The sequence below is a fragment of the Amblyraja radiata genome, chromosome 8 (assembly GCF_010909765.2).
Source record: "Amblyraja radiata isolate CabotCenter1 chromosome 8, sAmbRad1.1.pri, whole genome shotgun sequence".
NCBI lineage: Eukaryota > Metazoa > Chordata > Chondrichthyes > Rajiformes > Rajidae > Amblyraja > Amblyraja radiata.
Genome location: NC_045963.1, coordinates 1,596,266 through 1,618,196, shown reverse-complemented (window position 1 = coordinate 1,618,196; position 21,931 = coordinate 1,596,266). Strand labels below are relative to the sequence as shown.

At 44.4% G+C, this 21,931-nt stretch overlaps 1 protein-coding gene across 2 annotated transcripts in view; it reads left to right on the top strand.

The window, feature by feature from the left end:
- rps6ka2 (ribosomal protein S6 kinase A2) overlaps positions 1-21,931 on the top strand; it is a 209,631-nt gene that overhangs the window by 160,783 nt on the left and 26,917 nt on the right. Inside the window, exons 14-18 of one of the 2 annotated variants that reach the window (XM_033025035.1) lie at positions 8,147-8,269; positions 12,733-12,822; positions 14,218-14,376; positions 16,312-16,473; positions 21,614-21,690. In XM_033025035.1, the coding sequence (XP_032880926.1) occupies positions 8,147-8,269; positions 12,733-12,822; positions 14,218-14,376; positions 16,312-16,473; positions 21,614-21,690 (611 nt within the window). Of the gene's footprint in view, positions 1-8,143; positions 8,270-12,732; positions 12,823-14,217; positions 14,377-16,311; positions 16,474-21,613; positions 21,691-21,931 lie in introns of both variants that reach the window. The other variant, XM_033025034.1, reaches the window with a different exon arrangement.

Genomic DNA, 21,931 nt, shown 5'->3' with positions numbered 1-21,931 from the left:
GGAAGAGAAGGGTATGTAAACCATCAACCAGTTAGACAGCATTGAAAAGAGAGAAACAGTATTAGTCTTTCAGATGTACAAACCTTTGACAGGAATGCAGAAAACCAATTTAGCAGTTGTATTATGTCACCATGCCATTTACCAGTTAGAAACATGGAAACATAGAAAATAGGAGCAGGAGTAGGCCATTCAGCCCTTCGAACCAGCACCGCCATGAAATATGATCATGGCTGATCATCCAGAATCAGTACCCCGTTCCTGCTTTCTTGATTCCGTTAACCCGAAGAGCTCTTATCTAACTCACTCTTGAAAACAATTGCATTAAGCCAGTGTATCACTGTTGTGGGAGCCGCAGAGAGGAGGAGCAGCACGGAAGATTGAAATAGCAGCTGCTGATGAGACCCCAGGTTAGGTTCACTGTTGAGTGAGCGTCTGAGATTAAAAAACCAGCCATCAGCATCTGAGAGTAACTGCTCTAATGGTGCAGGCAAAAGATCTATTGGGAGTGACCTATTGAGAGTATTGTGTTCGGTCCTGGGCACAGTGTTATAGGAAAGATGTTGTCAAGCCAGAAAGGGTACAGAGAAAACTTACGAGGATGTTGCCAGGACTAGAGGGTCTGAGCTATAGGGAGAGGTTGAGTAGGCTGGGACTCTGTTTGTTAGAATACAGGATGAGAGGTGATCTTATAGAGGTGTATAAGATCCTGAGAGGAATAGATCGGGTAGATGCAAAGAGTCTCTTGCCCAGAGTACCAGAGGACGAAGGTTTAATGTGAAGGGGAAAAGATTTAATAGGAATCTGAGGGGTAACTTATTCGCACAAAGGGTGGTGGGTGTATGGAACAAGCTGCCACAGGAGGTAGTTGAGGCAGGGACTATCCCAACGTTTAAGAAACAGTTAAACAGTTACACGGATAGGACGGGTTTGGATGGATATGGGCCAAACGTAGGCAGGTGGGACTAATGTAGCTGGGACATGTTGTTGGCCGGTATGGGCAAGTTAGGCCGAAGGGGCTGTTTCCACACTGTATCACTTTATGACTCTATGAGGCAGGCACCTCTACCTCTCCCATTCTCCGATGCCTAGTCCATGCGATGAATGGAGAAACCTGGGGGGCTGAGTCTGGGGAGCTGGGGCTGAACCAGAGGCACACAGCTTTCCATCATCTCTCTTTCCTGCAATCTCTACCTACTCCCCTTCCCAGTGGTCATCATCTACCTTCTGCACACACCTTAGGAGCGACCACCTCATCATAACAATCTATGATGCTCCCATTCCCCTGGATGACCCTGATAATCTAGCCTCAGCTGCAGTTTCTTCACTTGGTCAGGCAGGAGCTGTAGCTGGATGCACTTCCCACAGATGTAATCCTCAGGGAAATCTCCATGTCTACACACAATCTGCACCAGGTGCACACCTGTCCCGTAACTGCCATCCCCACTGCAGCAAGATGAATGAAGAGTCGCACAAACAAAAAAGACTTCACCCTATCTTACCATCATCCTCTATTCAGCCTCCTGGCCAAAGCCTTTCAAGCCAAAGCTTCAGTGCTTACCCTCAACAAAGCACTGTGCCTCAACACACAACTTTGTTATAGTACCCTCAAGCACCCTCAACCACTGCTAGTTTAGTTTAATTTAGTTCATTTTCACGTGTACCGAAGTACATTTGTTGTTGTGTGCTAACCAGCCAGCGGAAAGACAATACATGGGACGACAGATGGCACAATGGGCTAAGTGTTCGGCTGGCGACCGGAAGGTAGCCGGTTCGAATCCCGCTTGGAGTGCATACTGTCGTTGTGTCCTTGGGCAAGACACTTCACCCATCTTTGCCTGTGTGTGAATGTGTGTGAATGTGTGTGAGTGATTGGTGGTGGTCGGAGGGGCCGTAGGCGCAGATTGGCAGCCACGCTTCCGTCAGTCTGCCCCAGGGCAGCTGTGGCTACAGAAGTAGCTTACCACCACCGAGTGTGACTGAGGAGTGAATGAATAATGCGATGTAAAGCGCCTTGAGTATTAGAAAGGCGCTATATAAATCCCATCCATTGTTATTATTATTATTACATGATTGCAATTGAGTTATTCACAGTGTATGGATACATGATAAGGGAATAACGTTTAGTTGAAGGTAAAGCCAGCAAATTCTGATCAAAGATAGTCCGAGGGTCACCAATGAGGGAGATAGTAGTTCAGGACGGCTCTCTGGTTGTGGTAGGATGATTCAGTTGCCTGATAACAGCTGGGAAGAAACTGTCCCTGAGTCTCGAGGTGTGCGTTTTCACACTTTTAGACCTTTTGCCTGATGGGAGAGGGGAGTAGAGGGTCCTTGATTATGCTGCTGGCCTTGCCGAGGCAGCGTGAGGTATAAATGGAGTCAATGGGAGGCAGGTTTGTGTGACGGTCTGGTTTGTGCCCACAATTCGCTGCAATTTCTTGGGATCTTGGATAGAGCAGTTCCCAAACCAAGCTGTGATGCATCCTGATAAAATGCTTTCAACAGCGCATCTGTAGAAGTTGGTGAGGGTTGTTGGGGAAATGCCGAACATCCTAAGTCTTCTAAGGAAGTGGAGGTGTTGGTGTGCTTTCTTGCTATTCCACCATCAAAGAGGCCTTTCGCTCCATCCATTTTGGAAAATCTTGCTGTGCTCCTTCTTCCTACATATAGACAGCTCCAGCGGTGAGGACTACACAGAGCTGGTCAGGAGAGGCTGAGGAACGTCTCCCGTGTTGCTTGGAATTTCCAGACTGAGCGATATTCAAGGACTCGACAATGGACCTGAACGGAATACGCTAGGGTTGTTACCGACTTCATAGGGAAATGTGTGGAGGAGTGTGTTCTCACCCAGATGACACAGGAGGTTTGCAATCTCTGAGGAACATATGTCGGGCATACAAGTCTGGTGATGCCGATTCATACAAGAAACCCAGGTACGACCTCAATAAGGTGATCAAAATGGCTAAAAGGGACACGCTCCAAATTGGAGGATGAGACAGATGTCACAATTGTAACAGGGCGTGTGCATGCCATCTCTTCCTATAGGGCAAAATCAATCAACGAGGTGTCACTCCTGGATGAGCTTAATGCAATCTATGCACGCTTTCATAGGAAGAAAACTGATGTATCTTCTCGGACCTCCAAAGCCCCCCGATGGTAATGTAATCTCAGTCACAGAGGCCGACGTCAGAAGATCCTTCAGGAGGGTGAACCCTCAAATAGCGTCTGAACCTGACGGTGTACTGGGTCACATTGTTAAAACCCGCGCGGACCAACTGGTTGAAGTTTATGTAGACTTCAACCTCTCATTATTGAGGTCTGAGGATCCTCCATGCTTTAAAAAGGCATCAATAATATGAAGAGTAAGGTGATGTGCGTCAACGACGATCAGCTGGTGGCATTAACATCCATGTGATGAAGTGCTTTGAGAGGTTGGTTATGACGCATATCAACTCCTACCTCAACAAGAACCTGGACCCACTCCAATTTGCCTTCTGCCACTACAAATCAACAGGGTATGTGATCTCACTGGCTCTCCACTCTGCACTGGACCACCTGCACCATAAGAACACATACGCCAGGCTGTTCATCGCTTGTATTTCAACATCATCATCCCCTCCAAACCTATTGCCAAGTTCATGAAACTGGTCTCTGTGTGCAACTGCATCCTTTACAACTGGATCCTCGAGTTCCTCATCAATGGAACACAATCGGTATGAATTGGCAACAACCTTTTTCTCTTTGACAACCAGCAGCTCAAGGTTGTGTGCTCAGACTCCTGCTCCACTCACTCTACACCCATGACTGTTCAGCTGGACACCGTTTCAACTCCATCTTTGAATTCTCTGATAACACCACCGTTGCTGGATGAATTGTGGGCAATGGTGAGTCAGATTATAGGAGGGATATTGATCGTCAGACTGAATGGTGGCCATTCAGGGCACAGAAGCAGCAGTAATCATGTCTGTGACACCAAGCCTGGCTCTGAGGCACAGCAGAGTAGGGACAAGCCAGATGGGGCTTCTACTGGTCTGCATGGTATGTAGCAGTAGGGCTACTGCTTTAATAATGGACTCAAAAATCGCACTATCCACCATAGACAGGGGATAGTCCAGTCTATCATTTCCCTTATTTTGCCAACACCCTTCGTCAATGGGCAGCACGGTGGTGAAGCGGTAGAGTTGCTGCCTTACAGTGCTTGCAGTGCCGGAGACCCGGGTTGAATCCTGACTGTGGATGGTTAGCTATACGGAGTTTGTACGTTCTACCTGTGACATGCGTGGGTTTTCTCTGAGATCTTCAGTTTCCTTCAACATTCCAAAGACGTTCAGGTTTGTAGGTTGATTGGCGTGGTATAAATGTAAATTGTCCCTAGTGTTTGTAGGGTAGGGTTAATATGCGGGGATCGCTGGTCAGAACAGACACGGTGGGCCGAAGGGCCTGTTTCCACGCTGTGTCTCTAAACTAAATCAATGTTCCAAGGTACATGTGCCAGAGGTGATATAGAGGTGGGTTTTAACAAAGGGGGAGTTGTTTTGTTGATTAAGGAGAACATCACCACAGTAGATTACTGAAGGATCCTGTAGTGAGGCTATATGGATGGTGCTGAGAAATAAAAAAAGGGATGATCACCCTTTGTGATTGAACCCTGGGCCCCCAAATGGTCAATAAAGGCCAAGGCAGAGAGCTGTAAGAAAGCCTGGTTGATGGGAGAAATTGAGTCACTGGTCAGGTAAAAGAAAGGGGCATGGGCCAGATGTAGGCAGCTGGGATTAACAGTATCCATTGTAGGGTATAGGGACTTTTAGTTTAGTTTAGTTTAGTTTAGAGATACAGAGCAGAAACAGGCCCTACAGCCCATCGCGTCCACACCAATCACTGCACATTAACACTATCTTACACACACTAGGGACAATGTTGCACTTATACCTAGCCAATTAACCTACAAATCTGTATGCCTTCGGAGTGTGGGAGGAAACCAAAGATCTCGGATAGAGCCCTCGCAGGTCACGGGGAGAACGTACAAACGCCATAGAGGCAGCACCCGGAGTTGGGATCGAACCCAGGTCTCTGGTGCTGTAAGCGCTATGGGGCAGCAACTCTACCGCTGTGAACCATGGAGCCCTTTGAGGAGCACATTTAAGAATGAAATCAGGAGGGCTAAAACCATGAGATAACTCTGGCAGATAAGATAATGGAGAATCCAAAGAGATAAGGTAAATGGGGAAACTGGAGAGAGAAGTGGATCTCTCAGAAACCAAAGTGATCATCTATCTAAGGAGCCTTGGGAGAGGGGAAAGATCCTCAATTAATATCTCTTCTGCTTTCCACGGAGAAAGACGGGAAGACCTGAAACCTTGGGAATGTTAATGGAGATGTCTTGAGCTTAGATAGACTCAAAATGCTGGAGTAACTCAGCGGGACAGACAGCATCTCTGGAGAAAAGGAATAGGTCGGGACCCTTCTTCAGACTGAGAGTCAGGGGAAAGGGAAACGAGAGACATAGACAGTGATATAGAGAGATATGGAACAAATGAATGACAGATATGCAATAAAAGTAACAATGATAATGGAAACAGGTATTTGAGCAAAGTCTGAATTACATTCGAGGAAGTGCTGTCTATACTTAGACTTATGAAAGCAGATAAATCTCTCGGGCCTGATCTGATGTACCCAAGGATGCCATGAGAAGCTAGTGAAGTAATGACTGCAGTCCTGACTAAGATATATGCATTGTTGTTAGACTCTGGTGATGTACCTGAAGACTGGAGGGTTCTTCACATTGTGCCTTTATTTAAAAAGGTCTGCTAAGAAAACCTGGGAACTTTAGGCCAATAAGCCTAACATCTGCAGTAGGTGAATTACACATATAGTGTACAACACGACTGATTGAGATACATTTCTACGATTCTCTCTCCTGACCTGAGTATTTACTGCGTTTTTTCTTGTACTGTATTTTCATTGATATTAATTCTGAGGAATGGCTTTTATTCTTGACTAATGCCATTCACTTTTATTTACTTGGGTTTCCTTCGAGAATGACATTCAAATTACCCAGAACATTTCTTGCCAATAATTATACTATTTTTTTTCTCATTGTGACTATTTCAATCCGTGTGGGAACCCCTGCACCAAGATCCAAACCTAAGTGTCTCTGAGTAAAATTATCACTGGCAGAGTGAAGTCACGTAAAATAACAAGCTAAGTAATTGCCCAGAGCTAGTCTTGTGTAATAGTGTCTTGTTTATTCCTCTCGTGAGTGGAAATGCCTTGGTTAACATACTCAAGTTAGCCCTGTTACCCAAATGAATTTTCAATTAGAATAATCGAGAGGAAAACCGCTCAATGAAAGTTGCAGTGCTTGGATTCAAGTGTTTTTACTGAGATGGATTATCAGCTGGGCTGCACACATCAAAAATTATCTTTTGATCATGACTCGCCCTGCTGTCGATTGTTAGAATAATGAATTCATTTGCGATGCTGCTCGGAGCACCTGAAACCTAAGTCCCGAAATTCACAAGTATTCTCTCACGCCCTTTTGAGATCTTTACTGGAAGATTTGTTGAACCCGCAGAGAAATGACATTAGGGGTTATTTTCAGCTGCCTAATTGTACACTAATTATCAGAAGCAACTTCCAGCGAGCCATTTTACGGCATTTATACGAAAAGTATAGAAAGGTGCATCAAAATAGGGATAATATAGTCGTGTCTACATTAATAGTGTTCTTGACTGTGTATATGTGGGGGGCGGGGAAACTTTGTAAAAATCCCTTCCCTGTACGGGAGACCCGACCTTTTTCCTGTCGGGTCTCCGTTGTCGTTGGGGCCTAGCACCGGGGAGCGGCCTCCAGCCTGAATGACCTGGAGGCTCCAGTCACGGAGCTGCGGAGCTGCGGACTTACCTTCGTGGGGCTGGCCGGCATCGGAGCGTGGGGAGCGGTGGTGACTCGCTGCTGCGGCCCGACCACGTAGCTCGGAGGCTCCAGCTGCAGCCGCAGGTCCAGTGGACTGGGACATCGGGAGCTCGCTGGTCCGGGTGGAGAGACAGCTTTCCGGAGCTCCCGCAACGCAACTTCTCTAGCCCGTGTTGGAACGACCCGGAGCGGGCCGTACATTGCCCGGCGCTGCTTCATGGCCGTGGGACATTCCAGCGCCCGCCGGGGGCTCCAACTTCATGTCATTTAGACCGGGAGCAGGGCCGTACATCGCCCCGTGCAGCCTAAAAATGGCCGTGGGACTTATCATCGCCCGCCTGGGGCTTCGACATCGGGAGAGAAATGAGAACAGGGGAGAGAAAATACTTTGCCTTCCATCACAGTGGGTTCACTGTGATGGATGTTTTTGTAAATTGAATTGTGTGTATGTCTGTAGGAAATTGTCTTTGCTTTTTGGCTGTGGAGGTTCAAATGACATGTAATATATTGATTGATTGATTGATTGATTGATTGATTGATTGATTGATTGATTGATTGATTGATTGATTGATTGATACTACTTTAGGCTGCCATGATGGCGCAGCAGTAGAGTACTTACAGCGCCGGAGACCCGGGTTCGATCCCGACTACGGGTGCTGTCTATACGGAGTTTGTACATTTTCCCCATGACCTGCGTGGGTTTTCCCCGAGATCTTTGGTTTCCTCCCACACTCCAAAGACATACAGGTTTGTAGGTTAATTGGCTCGGTGTATGTGCAAATTGTCCCTAGGGTGTGTAGAATAGTGTTAAGGGCCTGTCCCACTTTCACGACCTTATTCACGACCTTTTTTACTCGTGGACATTTTTCATCAGGCTAGAAAAACGCCCCGACCTACTTGATGCTACGAGTACCTACGACTAGCATCACGACCTACCTACGACCTCCTACGACCTGGTGAAGATCATGCTGCGAGTATGAGTCAAGGGCAAACTCGGCAGAGGTCGTGAATTAGGTCTTGAAACTGGGACAGGCCCTTTAATGTGTGCGGGAATTGCTTGTCGGTGCGGACTCAGTGGGCTAAACGGCCTGTTTCCGTGCTGTATCTCTAAACTAAACTAAACTACTGTTGGAAATATATTTGGATAAATTCTGAACTGTTTTTAAGCATATCATTCAGTTTGCAATCAATCCAATGATTACTTCCCATCTTTCACATAATTGTGTTCCAGCAGTTACACGGGAATAGTATTCACTTCACTGATGGTTATGAGCTGAAAGAAGATGTTGGCGTTGGATCGTTCTCAGTATGCAAGCGATGTGTCCATAAACTCACAACTGTGGAATACGCTGTGAAGGTAAGCATTCACCTGGCACCATGCGAAACAGTCTGCACCCATTCAAAGCACCTGAGGACAGTGAACCATCAGGAGATTTCCACGGAGAGTCTGCAGTTGAGGCTCTCTAAGGCGCTGGTCAGACCGCATTTGGAATATTGTGAGCAATTTTGGGCACCGTATCTGAGGAAGGATGTGTTGGTTCTCGAGAGGGTCCAGAGGGGGTTTACAAGAATGATCCCAGGAATGAGTGGGTTAACTATGATGAGCGTTTGTCGGCACTGGGCCTGTACTCGTTGGAATTTAGAAGAATGAAGGGGGGACCTCATTGAAACATACAGAATAGTGAAAGGCTTGGATAGAGTGGATGTGGAGAGGATGTTTCCACTAGTGGGAGAGTCTCGGACTAGAGGTCATAGCCTCAGAATTAAAGGACGTCCTTTTAGGAAGTAGATGAGGAGAAATTTATTTAGTCAGAGGGTAGTGAATCAGAGGGCAGGGGAATTATTTGCCACAGAAGGCTGTGGAGGCCAAGTCAGTGGATATTTATAAGGCAGAGTTAGATAGATTCTTGATTAGTACGGGTGTCAGAGGTTATGGAGAGAAGGGAGAAAAATGGGGTTAGGAGGGAGAGATAGATCAGCTATGATTGAACAGCGGAGTCGGCTGGATGGGCTAAATGGCCTAATTCTACTCCTATTCCTTATGACCTTATGACTTAGCCAGAATTTGACCTCCCCATATTTTGGCCTCCACTCGTTCAAGTTTTCTCCCTCTTGAGTTTTCTCACCTCCTGTCCTGAATTTGTATGCATTTACATTTGGACATGTTTGTACCACACTTGCTGCCCACACATCCGTGCAAAGCTCACTTCATTTGAACATGATCCTAGTGTGAGTTGGACAGTGATTTCTGCACTCACTCTGACTCTTAGCCGAAGATTTTAAAAGGCATCAACTCAGTCCGGGTCACTGAAAGTGACATTGATGCATACCTAGGATGATTATTTTCTTACTTCATTTAGAAATGAGATTACACATCCAAATTTGAATTTGGCTGAGGTCGAGTTACCCAGCACTGAGCTGATGTTATTATAAGAGTCTGAGAGAGGGTCCAGACCCAAAACATCACCCATCCATTTTCTCCAGAGATGCTGCCTGACCCGTTGAGTTACTCCAGAAATTTGAAGATTCAAGAGAGTTTATTGTAATGTGTCCCAGATAGGACAATGAAATTCTTGCTTTGCTTCAGCACAACAGAATATAGTAGGTATAAATGAATACAGAACACATCAGTGTGTCCATATACCATTGAATATCTATATACACACATAAATAAACAGATAAAGTGCTGTTGGAAATATAGCAGTTGAGTTTAATAGCCTGATGCCTGTGGGGAAGTAGCTATTCCTGAACCTGGATGTTGCAGATTTCAGGCTCCTGTACGTTCTAACTGAAGGTAGCGGAGAGATGAGTGTGTGGCCAGGATGGTGTGGGTCCTTGATGATGCTGTCAGCCTTTTTGAGGCAGCGACAGCGATAGATTTTGTGTCTTTCATAGATTATGTCATAAGGACGTAAGTGATAGGAGCAGAATTAGGCCATTCAGCCCATCAAGTTTACTCCGCCATTCAATCAAAACTGATCTATCTCTCCCTCCTAACCCCATTCTCCTGCCTTCTCCCCATAACACTTGACACCTGTACTAATCAAGAATCTATCTATCTCTGCCTGAAAAATATCCATTGATTTGGCCTCCACAGCCTTCTGTGGCAATTATGTTGTTTAGTTTCAAGCTACTTTAAATATATTGAATGAGAAGAAACAGTCTTTCTATACCAAAGGATAGTTTTGAGGAACTGGCATGCTGTTATCATTAACTGACCAGCAGATGTGGTATCTGACCTTTTTTAAGATGTGCCTTCTCAGGATCCATCGATCCACGCACATATTTTGACACATTTCAGGAAAGCTTCTCATTGTTGAGAAATCTTCTCTTCTCATTAGTGTAGGTGGTGCTTTCTCAATGTATTTAATGCAAAGAGATTAGTTATACTTACACTTCCAGTACAGTTGAGTTCAGTTTAGTTTATTGTCACGTGTACCGAGGTACAGTGACATTTACAATCGAGCCATTTACAGTGTATAGATAGACACATGATAATGGAGTAACGTTCAGCGCAAGGTAAAGCCAGCAAAGGCCTATCAAAGATAGTCCAAGGGTCACCTTCTGGTGCAGCGTTTGTACAAATAATTTGCTATCTGATATAATCCGGTATAACGTGAGGACTATCATTTTAGCAGTTTTATCATTTTAAGGATTCAGTGAGGGTGGGTCCTCCCTGAGACAATGATAACAAAGAACATAACTGGGGTATAACACAATGGGCATGGTATTCAGTATAGTTGAAAATGTCCCATTTTAATTGTGTGTAATTGTTGTAATACATATCCAGTAGGGTCACAGATTTTGTTTCAATCACATTTGCTGGGTGTCAGAGGTTACGGGGAGAAAGCAGGCGAATGGGGTTAGGAGGGAGAGATTGATCAGCCACGATTGAATGGCAGAGTAGACTTGATGGGCCGAATGGCCTAATTCCGCTCCTATCACATGAACATTCATCGAATAGGATGATCTTCATGGAATATCAAAGACTATGAGTAATTCTACAAGTTCAAGAATAATTCTAATGAATGCTGGAAGTCACTTGTAACCAGACCCACCTCCCCACCCCAACCGCATCAGATTTTTATCCTCAAATTTGGCCTCTGATAATCTTCTGAAGATAGTTCGATTTTTCTAGAGAGAAAAAATCGGAAAGTGAGCCAAAGTATCTGTGCGCCAATTCGAGTGCATATTGTCTCTTTGCTGAGATAAGCAGATTTGAACACCGTAGAGAGCGGACAGCATTAAAAATTGATGCGTTAAACGAATCAGACTCTCGTCATCAGCCATTATTAAACTACTATGTCTGCAACTTTGGAAGCAAAGTGGAAGCAAAGGGGGAAAGGCTTCGCAGCTTCTCTTTATTCCGATTCCGAGATCTGCAGGAATTTAGTTACCATGGATACCAGGTGAAATTTCCACCGGATATACTCACTGAATCTCTTCACCAACATCACTGTTCTTCAGGGTATGACAATATAAAGGGAGAAACATTAGAAACGGGAAATCCAAGTGCATATTGCTAATGATACGATAGAATGATGAGGGGGTATCTTATAGAAACATTTAAAATTATAAAAGGACTGGACAAGCTAGATGCAGGAAAAATGTTCCCAATGTTGGGCCAGTCCAGAACCAGGGGCCACAGTCTTAGAATAAAGGGGAGGTCATTTAAGACTGAGGTGAGAAAAAACTTTTTCACCCAGAGAGTTGTGAATTTATGGAATTCCCTGCCACAGAGGGCAGTGGAAGCCAAGTCACTGGATGGATTTAAGTGAGAGTTAGATAGAGCTCTAGAGGCTAGTGGAGTCAAGGGATATGGGGAGAAGGCAGGCACGGGTTATTGATAGGGGACGATCAGCCATGATCACAATGAATGGCGGTGCTGGCTCGAAGGGCCGAATGTCCTCCTCTTGCACCTATTTTCTATGTTTCTATGTTTCTATCTTTCTATGAAATGATACGATAGAACTTTATTTATACCAAGAGGGTATACCAAACTTTATTTATACCATAACGGCTCTGACCTTCCTTCCATCGAGGAGATTTATCGCAGTCGCTGCCTCAAAAAGGCTGGCAGTATCATCAAAGACCCACACCATCCTGGCCACACACTCATCTCCCTGCTACCTTCAGGTAGAAGGTACAGGAGCCTGAAGACTGCAACAACCAGGTTCAGGAATAGCTACTTCCCCTCAGCCATCAGGCTATTAAACCTGGCTCGGACAAAACTCTGATTATTAGCAACCACTTTCTGTTATTTGCACTACCAATTTATTTATTCATGTGTGTATATATTTATATCATGGTATATGAACACATTTATCTGTTTTGTAGTAAATGCCTACTATTTTCTGTGTGCTTAAGCAAAGCAAGAATTTCATTGTCCTATACAGGGACTCATGACAATAAACTCACTTGAACTTGAACTTGAAATTGATCTGCCAACAGTCATAAAACACCAAATACATGAAATATGAAAATAAGTGACGTGAGAAGGATTGGGGATGTGCAAAGATTGGGGAGGTGGGGGGGAGAGGAGTCAGTCTGCCCCATGACAGACGGGAGAGGAGTTGTACAGTTTGATAGCCACAGGGAAGAAGGGTGCCCTGTGGCGTTCTGTGCTGCATCTCGGCGGAACCAGTCTGTTGCTGAAGGTGCTCCTCAGGTTGACCATTGTGTCATGGAGGGGGTGAGCTGTATTGTCCAAGATACTCCGCAGTTTGAGGAGCATCCTCCCCTCCAAGACACAGAGGATTTTCAGATTGTTTTTTTTTTTAATGGACGCGATTAATAATGCTCTTACTTTGTTATTCCTAGATTATTGATAAAAGCAAAAGAGATCCATCAGAGGAAATTGAAATTTTACTGCGATACGGACAGCATCCAAATATTATCACCTTGAAGGATGTGAGTAGATTAGTCACATTGTTATTTCACAGCAATAAACAGGGCACACTCTGACATTTGTTAACATTTATGTATGAGGCATGACCAAATTATTTTTCTCCCATATCCCTCATCATAAGCATTTATTAAAACTGGATTTTGATCGGTTTAATTTATTTGAGTTCAGAGATACAGCGCAGAAACAGGCCGTTCGGCCCACACATTAACACCCACTCGGGACAGTTTTACATTTACATCAAGCCAATTAACCTACAAATCTGTACGTCTTTGGAGTGTGGGAGGAAACTGTAGATCTTGGAGTAAAACCCACGCAAGATCTTTCTTTGAGCATGAGTCAATCAAAAGAAAGACATCATTCTCATTTCAGCATATTTCCTTATGATATTGAAGGAGGTCGTCTCGTTGCATTTTGTCTCTGCCAATTTTATTTTTAGTTTAGTTTAGTTTAGAGATACAGTGTGGAAACAGGCCCTTCGGCCCACCGGGTCTATGCTGACCTGCGACCCCCGCATACTAACACCATCCGACACACACTAGGGAAAACCTGCAATTTTACCAAGCCAATTAAGATTGGAACTATAGCCTGGCTGATGGGAGGGCCAGTCAATAATCTCAACACAGCAGGAAGCAGCTGCTCCCGAACCTGGTGGTTTGAGCTTTTAGGTTTTTGCATCTTATTTCCGCCAGGTGAGGGGAGAAGAGGGAGTGACAAGGATGTAAATGTCCTTTGATTATGTTGGTTCTCTCCAGAGGCAGCATGAAATGTAGATGGAGTTAATCTGTGTGATAGACTGGGCCAAATCCATAACTCTCTGCGATTTCTTACAGCCTTAGGCAGAACTGTTGCCAAACCAAGCTGCGACGCATCTTTCCTTGACCCCATATTTACGCAAGGGATTTAAAACACTCGACCTTCTTCGCATTGACACAATTGATGCTGACTCAGGGAGGGAGAGGTGGGGGGTGGGGGGGGGGGGGGGGTGGAGATGGGTACACCACCTCCTTCCTGAAGTCAATAACTAGCTCCATATTCTTGCTGACTTTGATGGAGAGGTTGCTGTCTTGACACCACCACTAAGTTCTTTATCTCCTTCCTGTACTCCCACTCATCATTAGTCGAGATCACAAAGGTTGATGCCCATTTGGAATTCTCTATACTAGAGGTCTATGGAGTCTCAGTCACTGTGTACATTCAAATGAGAAATTTGTTTTTTGATGTTAAAGTTATCAAGAGATATGCAGTTGGTGTAAGAAAGAGCACTGTGGTGAAAGATAAGCCGTGATCTTTTTGAATAATGGATTGAATGACCTACTCCTGGTGCGCTCGTTTCTATTCTGGGTCTGATGCTGTGTGATTCTATTTTTATCAAATGTTATTTGGTTTTGATTATTCAGGTTTATGACGATGGAAAATATTTGTACCTTGTCATGGAACTAATGAGAGGAGGTGAACTACTTGATCGGATTCTACGGCAGAAATGTTTCTCGGAGAGAGAAGCCAGCGCGGTGCTCCACACTATTACCAAGACTGTGGAGTATTTACATTCCCAAGGAGTACGTTATTTTATGTTTATCTGTCTGGTTTCAATGTCACAAAGGTTTAGAAACGGTGCTTAGCAAATGTATGCAATTTTACAATGTACACACATACGTACGAGTGCACACAAACACACACGCATGCGCACACACAGACACACACGTACATACACGCACACATGCACACAGACACACACGTACATACACGCACACATGCACACACACACACGCACACACACACAAATGCACACACACACACACGCGCACACACATACACGCGCACACACACACAAATGCACACACACACACAAGCGCACACACACACAAATGCACACACACACACACACACACACACATACACGCGCACACACACACAAATGCACACACACACACAAGCGCACACACACAAATGCACACACACACACGCGCACACACGCACACACACACACACACACACGCGCACACACACACACAGTCACACACACACACACATACAGACTCACACATATACACACACTCACACACACACACACACACACACACACACACACACACATTGGAAAGATGCAACTGCTTCTCAGGAATGTCTGAGTACTGCTCCAAGTTTGGGATGCTCACATTTTCACGGCCAATTATCATAATCGGGTATTCCCACACTGCCCCTCCCATGGGGAGTTGGACATGAATGTCTGCTGCTGCCGCTGCTGCTGATGTTGCAGGCCAGGGATCTGAGGGATAGCACCCTAAAGATTTGGTTGTGATTATGGTGTCAAGTATCCAGCTATCGAAATGTTAAGAAGCTACAGTAAATGTAAAAAGGTTCATATGTAGGAAGGAACTGCAGATGTTGGTCTAAACCAAAGATAGATGCAAAAACTGGAGAAACTCAGCGGGACAGGCCGCATCTCTTGAGAAAAGGAATGGGTGATGTTTCGGGTCGAGACTCTTCTTCAGACTGAGAGTGAGGGGACTGGAAAATAAATGATATAGATGGTGATATAGAGAGATATAGAACAAATTAATGAAACATATGCAAAAAAGTAATGATGATATAGGAAACAGGCCATTGTTAGCCGTGGGTGAGGTGAAAGCGAGTTTCAGACAATGAGACTCAACAAGATGACTTTGAAAACTAGCGTAATGATGTACAAATGGGCAAAGATGGCCCAGCACAATCTACTTTAAATATTCGCCCTATTCTTGTCACAAATTATCCTCCTCCCTATGGAAGTTCTTGAAATATCAGAGATACATTAGGAGGAAAAGGATGCATCATTTATATATATTTGTATTTAATTTTGCCAATTTTCCTCAAGGAATATTATTTTATAAATTGGTGATGAATATGCATTTTTCAACTGTTTAGTCGACTGTGGGTTAGAGATAAAGCGCAGAAACAGGCCCTTCGGCCCACCGAGTCTGCGCCGACCAGCGATCTCCCCACACATTAACACCATCCTACATGCACTAGGGACAATTTTTACATTCACCAAGCCAATTAACCAACAAACCTGCTCGTCTTTGGAGTGTGGGTGGAAACCGAAGATCTCAGCGAAAACCACGCGGGTCACGGGGAGAACGTACTAACTCCTTACATACAGCTCTCGTAGTCAGGATCGAACACGGGTGTTTGACGTTGAAAGCAGCAACTCAACCACTGCGCCACCGTGCTGTTCGATGATACTTTATTGTCACATGTACCTAGGTACTGTGAAATCCTTTTTTTTTGCATACCCACAATCAGCTAGAATCATTCAGCAGACTTCACCTGGGCAGTACATAAAGAGTCGCCACGACAACGTTTTAAAAGCTCTTAGTACAAGTAGATACCTGAAATGCGTTACCAGAGACGGCAGTAGTTTAGTTTAGTTTATTACCGTCACATGTACTGAGGTACAATGAAATGGTTTGAACATCTATGATTCATTCTTTGTGATTTGTCATTCATTTTAGGTTGTTCATCGAGACCTGAAACCAAGTAACATTCTGTATGTCGATGAGTCAGGAAATCCAGAATCCATCAGAATCTGTGATTTTGGTTTTGCAAAACAACTCCGAGCTGAGAATGGTCTCCTAATGACGCCGTGCTACACTGCAAATTTTGTTGCCCCTGAGGTAGAAAGCTTCACGTCTTTGCATGCTCCTTGTTTGGCAAGTTTAGCAGCAACCTCATTTTTACTAACACACGTTTACAATGTAATTTTTGGCAGTTCTGCTCAATTCTTTGTTTAATTTAGTTTAGTTTAATTTAGAGATAGAGTGCGGAAACAGGCCCTTCGGCCCAGTGAGTCCGCATCGACCAGCAATCCCCGCACATTCACATTTATATCAACCCAATTAACCTGCAAACATGTACTGTACGTCTTTGGAGTGTGGGAGAAAACCAAAGATTTCAGAGATAACCCATGCGAGTCACGGCGAGAACGTACAAATTCCATACACACATCACCCGTAGTCAGGATCGAACCCGCGACTACGATGTTGTAAGGCAATAGCTCTACTGCTCTACAACCGTGCCTCCCAATGAGATATTTCATTTTTATAAACCGATTCACAGCCAACTACAATGCATCCAAACAATAATAATATTTTTTTCCCAAACTAATGGAGATCCTTAACAAATTGCACTTTTAGATAATTTTACTGGAATACAATACTTATTGTTGAAGTCAATTACTTCAATTGTCAGGGTAATCGTTAATGATAATGGACCTAGTTTACAACATCTCTGAGGTCACAAAAATAGATATTTTTTGGCCTTCAGTGATAGCTGAAATAATTACCTTTCAAATATTATATAGACGAGAATTGCTCTATAAATCTATATTGTGCACTGAAAAATATGCAACTTTGGAACAGTTTTCCACTAAAACTATTTGAATAGGAGCAATATTGCAGTACTATTTTAATGCCAAGCTGAATTCAAAATGGGTTACAATTCATCCATGTCTTTTGCTTAAGTGATGGGATTGAGGAGCACAGCGAGATGGTATTTTGATATATGAGGAAAAACCATAGCAACTAATACCTAGAATGGTCTAAAACAGATGGGAATTCTTCATGTTACTGCATGTATTCAAGAGAGATTTAGAATGTATTCAAGAGAGAGTTAGATATAGCTTAGGGCGAACGGAATCAAGGGATATGGGGAGAAAGCAGGAATGGGGGACTGATTTTGGATGATCAGCCATTATCATATTGAATGGCGGTGCTGCCTCAGAGGGCCAAATGGCCTACTCGTGCATCTATTTTCTATGTTTCTATGTTTCTGTTGCTTCCTGTGAGTGTTTATAATGAATGGGCCTTGGATGGGGAGGACAGGACCCACAATGACGAATTTCTTCAAGTCTTTCCCTCAGATCTTGAGGTGCGAATGGGAAGCATGGAAGCAGCATCCCCACTTCATTCCCTGTCATTGAGTGTGTCTGTACAAGCCATACCATCTATACGTGTTAGCACATTGAATACACAGTCAAGCATTCAGTAAAAGTAGTAATTGCGATTTCTGCAACAAATCCCCAATTTTCTTCAATGTCAATTTTTTCACGGAAATTGTGTCACGGAAATCTGCAAACACGTTAATAACACAGGGTGGTGGGTGTATGGAACAAGCTGCCAGAGGAGGTAGTCGAGGCAGGGACTATCCCAATGTTTAAGAAACAGTTAGACTGGTACATGGATAGGACAGGTTTGGAGGGATATGGACCAAATGTGAAAAGGTGGGATTAGTGTAGCTGTGACATGTTGGCCGGTGTGGGCAAGTTGGGCCTGTTTCCACACTGTATCACTCTATGACTCTAATGGGCTTGTCCCACTTAGGAGATTTTTTAGGCAACTGCAGGCAACTAGTTTGTCGCCAGATGTTCGCCGGTGGTCGCCGGGAGTGGTCGCCTAAAAGTCGCGCAAAATTTTGTAGCGTCTTTCTGGTCGCCGCTAAATTTTCAACATGTTGAAAAACCTTCGGCGACAGTGAGTTTGACACCAATGAACGTAGCTTGACTTCTCCTGACGTAGGTGCTGTCGTAGGTTGTGGCTAGGATGACATAGGTTGTCACCGGTTTTTCAGCGGCCTACCACAACTGTGACAGTCGCCGGCAGTTGCCTAAAAAAATCGCCAAGTGGGACAGGCCCACTACTACATTTCTAGGCAAATATTTGAGCTCACGAGAAAGGGATCAGTGACATGGTTTTTTAATTTTGCTGATCATAAAACAAAGCAGCTCAGCAACTTGTATTTGGCCTTGTCCAAACGGTACTAATCTGCTTTTAGACTATTGGGAAATGCAAGAGAGGGAAGTCATTAAATCAGGTTCTTGCAAACTCATTACTTTGTGGCTCCCAGGTTATGCAGTCATATTTAATTATACCGAGTGAAAATGTTGCCTCATTTACGTGTGCGCTTGGCAGCGTGGAACCACGACCTATTTTATAAATTGCTACGGGTGAATTTTCATCAAAAGTTCGCTCCGTAAATGAAATTTTGGATACTTAGGACCAATACTTGAGGAGGAGGTATTTGGGGTGGGAGAGGTGGTTGGGGAGCCAAAATGAGTTCCATTATGTGTAGCCCCTTGTAAGCCAAATTAAAAGCAAAACATGCTGTAAATACCCAGCAGGTCTGGTAACCATTGTGAAGAGAGGAACAGAGATAAAAACAAAGATAGACACAATATGCTGGGAGACAAAATTGCAGGAGAAACTCAGCGGGTGCGGCAGCATCTATGGAGCGAAGGAAATAGGCAAAGTTTCGGGCTGAAACCCTTCTTCAGACTGATGTAGGATGGGGGGGAGGGGGGGGGGGGGAGGCGGGAAGAAGAAAGGAGGAGGAGGAGCCAGAGGGCTGATTTTCCAGCATCTGCAGTTCCTTCTTAAACACAAAATGCTGGACAGTGGGACAGGCAGCATATCTGGAGAGAAGGAATGGGTGATGTTTCAAGTTGAGACCCTTTAGTTTAATTTAGTTTAGTTTATAGATAGAGCATGGAAACAGGCCCCTCAACCCACCAGGTCCACACTGACCAGCGATCCCCGCATATTAACACTTCCTGCACATACAGTCGGGACAATTTTAACATATTTTTACAAAGCCAATCAACCTACAAGCCTGTGCTTTTTTGGAGTGTGGGAGGAAAGCGAAGATCTCCGAGAAAATCCATGTGGCCGCGAGGAGAACGTACAAACTCCGTACAGACAGCACCCGTAGTCAGGATCGAACCCGGATCTCTGGCGCTGCAAGCGCTGTAAGGCAGCAACTCTACCGCTGCTCCACCCTGCTGCCCATCCTTCGTCTCTTCAATGACTTCCGCTTTCAAGCCCCCACTCCCTCATCTTTACTATTAACCACAGCTGCTGGAGTTAAAACTTCCCTGGAATGCTTATCAAAAACCCACTGATCTTGCATGCCTTGATGGAGCTTGCAAACACTGAGAATACTGGTCTAAACATTCTAATGCGTATAATTAGTCTACACTATGCAATGGAATTTCTTGAGAGACCTGATCAGTCATTTTTAATACACATGTGGCATGCAAATTTCACCTCCAGCCCAGCAATACTATGTCTCACCCACGCTCCTCCTCCCACCCATCTGTATTTGAATCATGTTGTGCATTTTTTTTTTTTTTTTTAATCAAAATATTTATTCAATTATTAAAAATAATATTTACATTACAATAAAACAAGCCAGAACCCACCACCATAATACAATACAAACATGTAATAACCTACTATACAACTATGATACAATCCTTATTGAGGATACATTCAACACCCTGCGGAGCCCAGCGGTCCCGGAACTCCCTCAGGGTGCCCGTAGACAGGGCGTATTCCATTTCTAATCCCACCCGGGCACGGACGTAACCCCGGAAAAGGGGCAGGCAGCCGGCTCGGGTAGAGCCCTCCACCGTCTGGCGCCGTGACTCGCGGATGGCCAGCTTGGCCAGGCCCAGGAGCAACCCAACCAGGACATCTTCAGCCCTACCCTCTCCCCTACGCACAGGGTGTCCAAAGATGAGGATAGTGGGTATCATGTTGTGCATTGGTAGGCAGCAGCAACAGGCACCAAGAACACCTGACTTTACAGGTGCAGCAGGCAGACGTTAGTGCTGGCGGCTGGACATAGTCTTGCCAATAAACACCACACCAGAATCCCAGTCCGCATCAGAACTACAAGAACTACACAAGCTTGCAGTCTGTTAATATTCCAGTAGCAGACAATAGACATAGAAACATAGGAAATAGGTGCAGAAGTAGGCCATTCGGCCCTTCAAGCCAGCACCGCCATTCAATATGATCATGGCTGATCATCCAGAATCAGTACCCCGTTCCCGCTTTCTCCTCATATCCCTTGATTCCATTAGTCCCAAGAGCTAAATCCAACTCGCTGTTGAAAACATCCAGTGAATTGGCCTCCACTGCCTGTGACAGAGAATTCCACAGATTCACGACTCTCTGGCTGAAAAGGTTTTTCCTCTTCTCAGTCCTAAATGGCCTACCCCATAATCTTAAACTGTGATCCCTGGTTCTGGATTCCCCTAACATTGGGAACATTTTTCCTGCATCTAGCCTGTTCAATCCCTTAAGAATTGTATATGTTTCTATAAGATAAGTTTTTTTGCCTTCCATCACAGCAAGGAGGAGATGCGCTGTGATGGATGTCTGTGTAAATTGTGTTGTGTCTTGGGTCTTTTTTTCTTGTGTGTATGACTGCAGAAACAACATTTCATTTGAGCCTCTATGAGGTTCAAGTGACAAATAAATTGTATTGTGTATTGTGTATTGTGTAAGATCCCCTCTCATCCTAAATTCCAGGGAAGCTAAACTATCTCAGAACATTTGGATGGGATCGAGTGCCTTCAGTATGTGGAGAAGGCAGGAGAATTGGGTTAGGGGGGAGAGATAGATCAGCCATGTTTGAATGGTGGAGTAGACTTGATGTGCCGAATGGCCTAATTCTACTCCTATCACTTACAGTCTTATGAACAACCAAGTCATCATGCATCTTAATCTTCTGGATCAGTCTGCCATCATGGACTTTATCAAATGCCTTCCTAAAATCCATGTAGACAACATCCACTGTCTCACCCTCATAAATCACCTTAATTCAACTCCTCAAATAATTGATTGACTCGTATACAATATCCTGGATTATTCTACTTCATTTCTAAAACAACAGAATAACATTGACTTCGTTTTTTTTAATAATGATGTGTTGTATTGCCTCAACATGTGTATCTATAACTTCTTTCTGCTATAGGTTCTCAAGAGGCAGGGATATGATGCAGCCTGTGACATGTGGAGTTTAGGGATTCTGCTCTACACAATGCTGGCAGGGTAAGGAAGCTGAAACATAACATGTAGCTGTTCTCCAGGAGGGTGTGATTTAGTTGGGAATGAAGCCACCACCACGCTCTCTACTGACCATTGTCCATTTTGTGTGGTTTCATCATCACCAGGGTGGTAGATCTCATCTCCCTGGAATGGGGCTTGGACAGTGGTGATGAGGATGAAGTGGCATATAGGCAATGTGTTTGAAAATGCAGGCAGGTTCCATAAGCACACGGTCGGTACTCAG